Below are 12,146 nucleotides of genomic sequence, written 5' to 3'. Positions count from 1 at the left end.
CTGTCCCCCTCACCATGGTGTTGTTGTGACACTGTCCCCCCTCCGCACGGTGTTATTGTGACACTGTCCCCCCTCCGCACGGTGTTTCTGTGACACTGTCCCCCTCACCATGGTGTTGTTGTGACACTGTCCCCCCCTCCGCACGGTGTTTCTGTGACACTGCCCCCCTCCGCACGGTGTTGTTGTGACACTGTCCCCCCTCACCATGGTGTTGTTGTGACACTGTCCCCCCTCCGCACGGTGTTGTTGTGACACTGTCCCCCTCCGCACGGTGTTGTTGTGACACTGTCCCCCCTCCGCACGGTGTTTCTGTGACACTGTCCCCCTCACCATGGTGTTGTTGTGACACTGTCCCCCCCTCCGCACGGTGTTTCTGTGACACTGTCCCCCTCACCATGGTGTTGTTGTGACACTGTCCCCCCCTCCGCACGGTGTTATTGTGACACTGTCCCCCCTCCGCACGGTGTTTCTGTGACACTGTCCCCTCACCATGGTGTTGTTGTGACACTGTCCCCCCCTCCGACACGGTGTTTCTGTGACACTGCCCCCCTCCGCACGGTGTTGTTGTGACACTGTCCCCCTCACCATGGTGTTGTTGTGACACTGTCCCCCCCTCCGCACGGTGTTGTTGTGACACTGTCCCCCTCACCATGGTGTTGTTGTGACACTGTCCCCCTCACCATGGTGTTGTTGTGACACTGTCCCCCCCTCCGCACGGTGTTGTTGTGACACTGTCCCCCTCACCATGGTGTTGTTGTGACACTGTCCCCCCCTCCGCACGGTGTTGTTGTGACACTGTCCCCCTCACCATGGTGTTGTTGTGACACTGTCCCCCCCTCCGCACGGTGTTGTTGTGACACTGTCCCCCCTCCGCACGGTGTTGTTGTGACACTGTCCCCCTCACCATTGTGTTGTTGTGACACTGCAGACACTGGTCCTCGCCGCCGAGCCCGGTGCAGTCGCTGTGCTTGTTGCATTGACACGCACGGAACAATTCCCCCCCACGTAACCAAAGTCACAGCGGCAGCGATTGGGTTCCACGCAGGTTCCGTTCACACAGCCGCGGTCACACACGGGCCGGCAGAGACCGGTCACACTGCGGGGGGACAGGGGGGGTCAGAGAGTCACACTGCGGGGGGGGACAGGGGGGGTCAGAGTGTCACACTGCGGGGGGGACAGGGGGGTCAGAGAGTCACACTGCGGGGGGACAGGGGGGGTCAGAGTGTCACACTGCTGGGGGGACAGGGGGGTCAGAGAGTCACACTGCGGGGGAGAGAGGGGTCAGAGTGTCACACTGCGGGGGGGAGAGGGGTCAGAGAGTCACACTGCGGGGGGGGGGAGAGAGGGGTCAGAGTGTCACACTGCGGGGGGACAGGGGGGTCAGAGAGTCACACTGCGGGGGGGACAGGGGGGTCAGAGAGTCACACTGCGGGGGGAGAGAGGGGTCAGAGTGTCACACTGCGGGGGGGACAGGGGGGGTCAGAGAGTCACACTGCGGGGGGGACAGGGGGGTCAGAGAGTCACACTGCGGGGGGGACAGGGGGGTCAGAGAGTCACACTGCGGGGGGGACAGGGGGGTCAGAGAGTCACACTGCGGGGGGACAGGGGGGTCAGAGAGTCACACTGCGGGGGGAGAGAGGGGTCAGAGTGTCACACTGCGGGGGGGACAGGGGGGGTCAGAGAGTCACACTGCGGGGGGGACAGGGGGGTCAGAGAGTCACACTGCGGGGGGGACAGGGGGGGTCAGAGAGTCACACTGCGGGGGGGACAGGGGGGTCAGAGAGTCACACTGCGGGGGGACAGGGGGGTCAGAGTGTCACACTGCGGGGGGAGAGAGGGGTCAGAGTGTCACACTGCGGGGGGGAGAGGGGGGGTCAGAGAGTCACACTGCGGGGGGGACAGGGGGGTCAGAGTGTCACACTGCGGGGGGAGAGAGGGGTCAGAGTGTCACACTGCGGGGGGGAGAGGGGTCAGAGAGTCACACTGCGGGGGGGGGGAGAGAGGGGTCAGAGTGTCACACTGCGGGGGGGGGGAGAGAGGGGTCAGAGTGTCACACTGCGGGGGGGAGAGGGGTCAGAGAGTCACACTGCGGGGGGGGGGAGAGAGGGGTCAGAGTGTCACACTGCGGGGGGGACAGGGGGGTCAGAGAGTCACACTGCGGGGGGGACAGGGGGGTCAGAGAGTCACACTGCGGGGGGAGAGAGGGGTCAGAGTGTCACACTGCGGGGGGGACAGGGGGGTCAGAGAGTCACACTGCGGGGGGGACAGGGGGGTCAGAGAGTCACACTGCGGGGGGGGGGGAGAGAGGGGTCAGAGTGTCACACTGCGGGGGGGGGAGAGAGGGGTCAGAGTGTCACACTGCGGGGGGGAGAGGGGTCAGAGAGTCACACTGCGGGGGGGGGGGAGAGAGGGGTCAGAGTGTCACACTGCGGGGGGGGACAGGGGGGGTCAGAGAGTCACACTGCGGGGGGAGAGAGAGGGGTCAGAGTGTCACACTGCGGGGGGGAGAGAGGGGTCAGAGTGTGACACTGCGGGGGGGGGGGCGGAGAGGGGTCAGAGTGTCACACTGCAGGGGAGAGGGTCAGAGTGTCACACTGCGGGGGGGAGAGGGGTCAGAGAGTCACACTGCGGGGGGGGGGAGAGAGGGGTCAGAGTGTCACACTGCGGGGGGGGAGAGGGTCAGAGTGTCACACTGCGGGGGGGGGGGGGAGGGGTCAGAGTGTCACACTGCGGGGGGGGGAGAGGGTCAGAGTGTCACACTGCGGGGGGGAGAGAGGGGTCAGAGTGTCACACTGCAGGGGGAGAGGGGTCAGAGCGTCACACTGCGGGGGGAGAGGGGTCAGAGTGTCACACTGCGGGGGGGGGGAGAGAGAGGGGTCAGAGTGTCACACTGCGGGGGTGGGGGGGGAGAGTGTGGTCAGAGTGTCACACTGAGGGGGGGAGAGAGGGGTCAGAGTGTCACACTGCGGGGGGGGAGAGAGGGGTCAGAGTGTCACACTGAGGGGGGGGAGAGAGGGGTCAGAGTGTCACACTGCGGGGGGGACAGGGGGTCAGAGAGTCACACTGCGGGGGGGAGAGAGGGGTCAGAGTGTCACACTGCGGGGGGGAGAGAGGGGTCAGAGTGTGACACTGCGGGGGGGGGAGAGGGGTCAGAGTGTCACACTGCGGGGGGGGAGAGAGTGGTCAGAGTGTCACACTGCGGGGGGGGAGAGGAGGTCAGAGTGTCACACTGCGGGGGGGGGAGAGAGGGGTCAGAGTGTCACACTGCGGGGGGGGAGAGGGAGGGGTCAGAGTGTCACACTGCGGGGGGGACAGGGGGGTCAGAGAGTTACACTGCGGGGGGGAGAGGGTCAGAGTGTCACACTGCGGAGGGGAGAGAGGGGTCAGAGAGTCACACTGCGGAGGGGAGAGAGGGGTCAGAGTGTACACTGCGGGGGGGGGGGGGAGAGGGGTCAGAGTGTCACACTGCGGGGGGGAGAGGGGTCAGAGTGTCACACTGCGGGGGGGGGGAGAGGGGTCAGAGTGTCACACTGAGGGGGGGGGGGGAAAGAGGGGTCAGAGTGTCACACTGCGGGGGGGGGGAGAGAGGGGTCAGAGTGTCACACTGCGGGGGGGGAGAGGGGTCAGAGTGTCACACTGCAGGGGGGAGAGGGGGTCAAAGTGTCACACTACGGGGGGGGGGAGAGAGTGGTCAGAGTGTCACACTGCGGGGGGGAGAGAGGGGTCAGAGTGTCAGACTGCGGGGGGGGGGGAGAGAGTGGTCAGAGTGTCACACTGCGGGGGGAGAGAGGGGTCAGAGTGTCACACTGCGGAGGGGGAGAGAGGGGTCAGAGTGTCACACTGCGGGGGGGAGAGAGGGGTCAGAGTGTCACACTGCGGGGGGGGGGGGGGGAGAGAGAGGGGGCAGAGCGTCACACTGCGGGGGGGAGAGGGGGGTCAGAGTGTCACACTGCGGGGGGAGGAGAGGGGGGTTAGAGTGTCACACTGCGGAGGGGGAGAGAGGGGTCAGAGTGTCACACTGCGGGGGGGAGAGGGATCAGAGTGTCACACTGCGGGGGGGGGAGAGAGGGGTCAGAGTGTCACACTGCGGGGGGGAGAGAGGGTTCAGAGTGTCACACTGCGGGGGGGGAGAGAGGGGTCAGAGTGTCACACTGCGGGGGAGAGAGGGGATCAGAGCGTCACACTGCGGGGGGGAGAGAAGGGTCAGAGTGTCACACTGCGGTGGGGAGAGGGGGTCAGAGTGTCACACTGCGGGGGGGGAGAGGAGGGTCGAGAGAGGGTCAGAGTGTCACACTGCGGGGGGGGGAGAGAGGGGTCAGAGTGTCACACTGCGGGGGGGAGAGAGGGGTCAGAGTGTCACACTGCGGGGGAGAGAGGGGATCAGAGCGTCACACTGCGGGGGGGAGAGAGGGGTCAGAGTGTCACACTGCGGGGGGGAGAGAGGGGTCAGAGTGTCACACTGCGGGGGAGAGAGGGGATCAGAGCGTCACACTGCGGGGGGAGAGAGGGGTCAGAGTGTCACACTGCGGGGGGGAGAGAGGGGTCAGAGTGTCACACTGTGGAGGGGAGGGGAGAGGGGATCAGAGCGTCACACTGCGGGGGGGAGAGAGGGGATCAGAGCGTCACACTGCGCAGGGGGGGAGAGGGGATCAGAGCGTCACACTGCGGGGGGGGGAGAGGGGATCAGAGCGTCACACTGTGGGGGGGGGGGATAGGATCAGAGCGTCACACTGCGGGGGGGGGAGAGGGGATCAGAGCGTCCCACTGCGGGTTGGAGAGAGGGGATCAGAGCGTCACACTGCGCGGGGGGGAGAGGGGATCAGAGCGTCACACTGCGGGGGGGGGGGGGAGAGGGGATCAGAGCGTCACACTGTGGGGGGGGGGGATAGGATCAGAGCGTCACACTGCGGGGGGGGAGAGGGGATCATAGCGTCACACTCAGGGGGGGAATCAGAGCATCATAATGAGGGGGGGAGAGAGAGGGATCAGAGCGTCAGACTGCGGGGGGGGAGGGAGAGGGGATTAGAGCATTACACTGCGTGGATGGGGGGGAGAGGGTATCAGAGCGTCACAATGCGGGGGGTGAGACAGAGGATCTCTCACTCACTTGTGCAGGGTGTGTGTGACCTCTCGCACACTCACTTGTGCAGGGTGTGTACGACCTCTCTCACACTCACTTGTGCAGGGTGTGTATGACCTATCGCACACTCACTTGTTCAGGGTGTGTGTGACCTCTCGCACACGCACTTGTGCAGGGTGTGTACGACCTCTCTCACACTCACTTGTTCAGGGTGTGTGTGACCTCTCGCACACTCGCTTGTGCAGGGTGTGTGAGAGCTCTCGTACACTCACTTGTGCAGGGTGTGTGACCTTTCGCACACTCACTTGTGCAGGGCGTGTGAGAGCTCTCGCACACTCACTTGTGCAGGGTGTGTATGACCTATCACACACTCACTTGTTCAGGGTGTGTATGACCTCTCGCACACTCACTTGTGCAGGGTGTGTGTGAGCTCTCGCACACTCACTTGTTTCAGGGTGTGTATGACCTCTCGCACACTCACTAGTGCAGGGGGTGTATGACCTCTCGCACACTCACTTGTGTAGGGGTGTGTGACCTCTTGCACACTCACTTGTGCAGGGTGTGTAATGACCTCTCGCACTGACTTGTGCAGGGGTGTGACACTCACTTGTGCAGGGTGTGTGACACTCACTTGTGCAGGGTGTGTGACACTCACTTGTGCAGGGTGTGTGACACTCACTTGTGCAGGGTGTGTGACACTCACTTGTGCAGGGTGTGTGACACTCACTTGTGCAGGGTGTGTGACACTCACTTGTGCAGAGTGTGTGACACTCACTTGTGCAGGGGGTGTGACACTCACTTGTGCAGGGTGTGCATGACCTCTCGCACACTCAATTGTGCAGGGTGTGTGACACTCACTTGTGCAGGGGGTGTGGCACTCACTTGTGCATGGTGTGTATGACACTCTCGCACACTGACTTGTGCAGGGTGTGTGTGACCTCTAGTACACTCACTTGTGCAGGGGGTGTGACACTCACTTGTGTAGGGTGTGTGTGACCTCTCGCACACTCACTTGTGCAGGGGGTGTGACACTCACTTGTGCAGGGGGTGTGACACTCACTTGTGCAGGGTGTGTGACACTCACTTGTGCAGTGTGTGTGTGAGCTCTCGCACACTCACTTGTGCAGGGGGTGTGACACTCACTTGTGCAGGGTGTGTGTGACCTCTCGCACAATCACTTGTGCAGGGGGTGTGACACTCACATGTGCAGGGTGTGTGTGTGACACTCACTTGTGCAGGGGGTGTATGACCTCTCGCACACTGACTTGTGCAGGGGGTGTGACACTCACTTGTGCAGGCGGTGTGACACACACTTGTGCAGGGGGTGTGACACTCACTTGTGCAGGGGGTGTGACACTCACTTGTGCAGGGGGGTGTGACACTCACTTGTGCAGGGTGTGTGTGACCTCTCGCACACTCACTTGTGCAGGGTGTGTGACACTCACTTGTGCAGGGTGTGTGTGAGCTCTCGCACACTCACTTGTGCAGGGGGTGTGACATTCACTTGTGCAGTGTGTGTGTGAGCTCTCGCACACTCACTTGTGCAGGGGTGTGTGTGACCTCTCGCACACTCACTTGTGCAGGGGGTGTTACACTCGCTTGTGCAGGGTGTGTGTGACCTCTCGCACACTCACTTGTGGCAGGGGGTGTGACACTCATTTGTGCAGGGTGTTTGTGAGCTCTCGCACACTCACTTGTGCAGGGTGTGTGTGACCTCTCGCACACTCACTTGTGCAGGGGGTGTGACACTCACTTGTGCAGGTGTGTGACACTCACTTGTGCAGGGTGTGTATGACCTCTAGCACTCACTTGTGCAGGGGGTGTGACACTCACTTGTGCAGAGTGTGTGTGACCTCTTGCACACTCACTTGTGCAGGGGGTGTGACACTCACTTGTGCAAGGTGTTTGTGAGCTCTCGCACACTCACTTGTGCAGGGTGTGTGTGACCTCTCGCACACTCACTTGTGCAGGGGGTGTGACACTCACTTGTGCAGGTGTGTGACACTCACTTGTGCAGGGTGTGCATGACCTCTCGCACTCACTTGTGCAGGGGGTGTGACACTCACTTGTGCAGGGTGTGTGTGACCTCTCGCACACTCACTTGTGCAGGGGGTGTGACACTCACTTGTGCAGGGTGTGTATGACCTCTCGCACACTCACTTGTGCAGGGGGTGTGACACTCACTTGTGCAGGGTGTGTATGACCTCTCGCACACTCACTTGTGCAGGGGGTGTGACACTCACTTGTGCAGGTGTGTATGACCTCTCGCACACTCACTTGTGCAGGGGGTGTGACACTCACTTGTGCAGGGTGTGTGTGACCTCTCGCACACTCACTTGTGCAGGGGGTGTGACACTCACTTGTGCAGGGGGTGTGACACTCACTTGTGCAGGGTGTGTGTGAGCTCTCGCACACTCACTTGTGCAGGGTGTGTGACACTCACTTGTGCAGGGTGTGTATGACCTCTAGCACTCACTTGTGCAGGGGGTGTGACACTCCACTTGTGCAGAGTGTGTGTGACCTCTCGCACACTCACTTGTGCAGGGGGTGTGACACTCACTTGTGCAGGGTGTGTATGACCTCTCGCACACTCACTTGTGCAGGGGGTGTGACACTCACTTGTGCAGGGTGTAGCCCTTCTTGCAGGTGCACTGGAAGCCCTGGGGCAGGTCGCTGCAGTTCTGGGTCTCATTGCAGTCGTGGTGCTGATTGAGACATTCGTCTCCGGGGGACAGGACATGAAGGCCCAGTGAGACGTAGCAGGAGGGCACGTCTCCCCCACACCTGCAACCAGGGAAACAGGCTTACTAACGGGCGCACAAGCATACAGGAACTAGCGAGTATATACACACACTTAGGCTGCGCTTATAGTGCCGGCGACCACGACGCCGCCTCAAAATAAATGCATTGCCCCCGTCATGTGCGCTAATAGTAAGCGTGACGGCGTGGTCGCCATCGCTGGAAGTCATCTCAATTTGATTTTTCCAGTGACCGTGGCCATCACGTTCCAGATCACCCACACAGATCTCCCCTTACATCCCTCTCTCCTGCTTCCCATCACATTCCAGATCAGCCACACAGATTTCCTCCTTACATCCCTCTCTCCTGCTTCCCATCACGTTCCAGATCACCCACACAGATCTCCCCCTTACATCCCTCTCTCCTGCTTCCCATCACATTCCAGATCAGCCACACAGATTTCCTCCTTACATCCCTCTCTCCTGCTTCCCATCACGTTCCAGATCACCCACACAGATCTCCTCCTTACATCCCTCTCTCCTGCTTCCCATCACGTTCCAGATAACCCACACAGATCTCCCCCTTACATCCCTCTCTCCTGCTTCCCATCACGTTCCAGATAACCCACACAGATCTCCCCCTTACATCCCTCTCTCCTATCACGTTCCAGATCACCCCACACAGATCTCCCCTTACATCCCTCTCTCCTGCTTCCCATCACGTTCCAGATAACCCACACAGATCTCCCTACATCCCTCTCTCCTGCTTCCCATCACGTTCCAGATCACCCACACAGATCTCCCCCTTACATCCCTCTCTCCTGCTTCCCATCACTTTCCAGATCACCCACACAGATCTCCCCCTTACATCCCTCTCTCCTTCTTCCATCACGTTCCAGATAAACCCACACAGATCTCCCCCTTACATCTCTCTCTCCTGCTTACCAACACGTTCCAGATCACCCACACAGATCTCCTCCTTACATCCTTCTCGCCTGCTTCCCATCACGTTCCAGATCACCCACAGATCTCCCCCTTACATCCTCTCTCCTGCTTCCCATCACGTTCTAGATCAGCCACACAGATCTCCCCTTACATCCCTCTCTCCTGCTTCCATCACGTTCCAGATAACCCACACAGATCTCCTCCTTACATCCTTCTCTCCTGCTTCCCATCACGTTCCAGATCACCCACACATATCTCTTCCTTACATCCCTCTCTCCTGCTTCCCATCACGTTCCAGATCAGCCACACAGATTTCCTCCTTACATCCCTCTCTCCTGCTTCCCATCACGTCCCAGATCACCCACACAGATCTCCTCCTTACATCCCTCTCTCCTGCTTCCCATCACGTTACAGAGAACCCACACAGATCTCCCCCTTATGTCCCTCTCTCCTGCTTCCCATCACGTTCCAGATCAGCCACACAGATCTCCTCCTTACATCCCTCTCTCCTGCTTCCCATCACGTTCCAGATCAGCCACACAGATCTCCCCCTTACATCCCTCTCTCCTGCTTCCCATCACGTTCCAGATCACCCACACAGATCTCCTCCTACATCCCTCTCTCCTGCTTCCCATCACGTTCCTGATCAGCCACACAGATCTCCCCCTTACATCCCTCTCTCCTGCTTCCCATCACGTTCCAGATCACCCACACAGATCTCCCCCATACATCCCTCTCTCCTGCTTCCCATCACATTCCAGATTACCCACGCAGATCTCCCCCCTTACATCCCTCTCTCCTGCTTCCCATCACGTTCCAGATAACCCACACAGATCTCCCCCTTACATCCCTCTCTCCCATCACGTTCCAGATCACCCACCACAGATCTCCCCCTTACATCCCTCTCTCCTGCTTCCATCACTTTCCAGATCACCCGACACAGATCTCCCCCTTACATCCCTCTCTCCTTCTTCCCATCACGTTCCAGATAACCCACACAGATCTCCCCCTTACATCTCTCTCTCCTGCTTCCCAACACGTTCCAGATCATCCACACAGATCTCCTCCTTACATCCTTCTCTCCTGCTTCCCATCACGTTCCAGATCACCCACACATATCTCTTCTTTACATCCCTCTCTCCTGCTTCCCATCACGTTCCAGATCAGCCACACAGATTTCCTCCTTACATCCCTCTCTCCTGCTTCCCATCACGTTCCAGATCAGCCACACAGATCTCCTCCCTACATCCCTCTCTCCTGCTTCCCATCACGTTCCTGATCAGCCACACAGATCTCCCCCTTACATCCCTCTCTCCTGCTTCCCATCACGTTCCAGATCACCCACACAGATCTCCCCCTTACATCCCTCTCTCCTGCTTCCCATCACGTTCCAGATAACCCACACAGATCTCCCCCTTACATCCCTCTCTCCCATCACGTTCCAGATCACCCACACAGATCTCCCCCTTACATCCCTCTCTCCTGCTTCCCATCACTTTCCAGATCACCCACACAGATCTCCCCCTTACATCCCTCTCTCCTTCTTCCCATCACGTTCCAGATAACCCACACAGATCTCCCCTTACATCTCTCTCTCTCCTGCTTCCCAACACGTTCCAGATCATCCACACATATCTCCTCCTTACATCCTTCTCTCCTGCTTCCATCACGTTCCAGATCACCCACACATATCTCTTCCTTACATCCCTCTCTCCTGCTTCCCATCACGTTCCAGATCAGCCACACAGATTTCCTCCTTACATCCCTCTCTCCTGCTTCCCATCACGTTCCAGATCAGCCACACAGATCTCCCCCTTACATCCCTCTCTCCTGCTTCCCATCACATCCCAGATCACCCACACAGATCTCCCCATTATGTCCCTCTCTCCTGCTTCCCATCACGTTCCAGATCACCCACACAGATCTCCCACTTACATCCCTCTCTCCTGCTTCCCATCACATTCCAGATTACCCACACAGATCTCCCCCTTACATCCCTCTCTCCTGCTTCCCATCACGTTCCAGATAACCCACACAGATCTCCCCCTTACATCCCTCTCTCCCATCACGTTCCAGATCACCCACACAGATCTCCCCCTTACATCCCTCTCTCCTGCTTCCCATCACTTTCCAGATCACCCACACAGATCTCCCCCTTACATCCCTCTCTCCTTCTTCCCATCACGTTCCAGATAACCCACACAGATCTCCCCCTTACATCTCTCTCTCCTGCTTCCCAACACGTTCCAGATCACCCACACAGATCTCCTCCTTACATCCCTCTCGCCTGCTTCCCATCACGTTCCAGATCACCCACAGATCTCCCCCTTACATCACTCTCTCCTGCTTCCCATCACGTTCCAGATAACCCACACAGATCTCCTCCTTACATCCTTCTCTCCTGCTTCCCATCACGTTCCAGATCACCCACACATATCTCTTCCTTACATCCCTCTCTCCTGCTTCCCATCACGTTCCAGATCAGCCACACAGATTTCCTCCTTACACCCCTCTCTCCTGCTTCCCATCACGTTCCAGATCAGCCACACAGATCTCCCCCTTACATCCCTCTCTCCTGCTTCCCATCACGTCCCAGATCACCCACACAGATCTCCTCCTTACATCCCTTTCTCCTGCTTCCCATCACGTTACAGATAACCCACACAGATCTCCCCCTTATGTCCCTCTCTCCTGCTTCCCATCACGTTCCAGATCAGCTACACAGATCTCCTCCCTACATCCCTCTCTCCTGCTTCCCATCACGTTCCTGATCAGCCACACAGATCTCCCCCTTACATCCCTCTCTCCTGCTTCCCATCATGTTCCAGATCACCCACACAGATCTCCCCCTTACATCCCTCTCTCCTGCTTCCCATCATGTTCCAGATCACCCACACAGTTCTCCTCCCTGCATCCCTCTCTCCTGCTTCCCATCACGTTCCTGATCAGCCACACAGATCTCCCCCTTACATCCCTCTCTCCTGCTTCCCATCACGTTCCAGATCACCCACACAGATCTCCCCCTTACATCCCTCTCTCCTGCTTCTCATCACGTTCCAGATCACCCACACAGATCTCCTCCTTACATCCCTCTCTCCTGCTTCCCATCACGTTCCAGATCACCCACACAGATCTCCTCCTTACACCTCTCTCTCCTGCTTCCCATCATGTTCCAGATCACACACACAGATCTCCTCCTTACATCCCTCTCTCCTGCTTCCCATCACATTCCAGATCACACACAGATCTCTGCCTTACATCCCTCTCTCCTGCTTCCCATCATGTTCCAGATCACCCACACAGATCTCCTCCTTACATCCCTCTCTCCTGCTTCCCATCATGTTCCAGATCACCCACACAGATCTCCCCCTTACATCCCTCAC

At 59.0% G+C, this 12,146-nt stretch overlaps 1 protein-coding gene across 1 annotated transcript in view; it reads right to left on the bottom strand.

The window, feature by feature from the left end:
• Window positions 1–906: 906 nt before the first annotated feature.
• LOC142481071 (multiple epidermal growth factor-like domains protein 8) overlaps window positions 907–12,146 on the bottom strand; it is a gene marked incomplete at its 5' end in the record, with an annotated part of 34,681 nt that continues 23,441 nt past the window's right edge. The window contains 2 exons of the mRNA XM_075582740.1: window positions 907–1,096; window positions 7,700–7,864. Of these exons, the coding sequence (XP_075438855.1) occupies window positions 1,092–1,096; window positions 7,700–7,864 (170 nt within the window). The remainder of the gene's footprint in view (window positions 1,097–7,699; window positions 7,865–12,146) is intronic.

Source organism: Ascaphus truei, unplaced genomic scaffold (genome assembly GCF_040206685.1).
Source record: "Ascaphus truei isolate aAscTru1 unplaced genomic scaffold, aAscTru1.hap1 HAP1_SCAFFOLD_2450, whole genome shotgun sequence".
Lineage (NCBI taxonomy): Eukaryota > Metazoa > Chordata > Amphibia > Anura > Ascaphidae > Ascaphus > Ascaphus truei.
The sequence above is the reverse complement of the archived record's forward strand: the minus strand, read 5'-3'. Positions and strand labels throughout refer to the sequence as shown.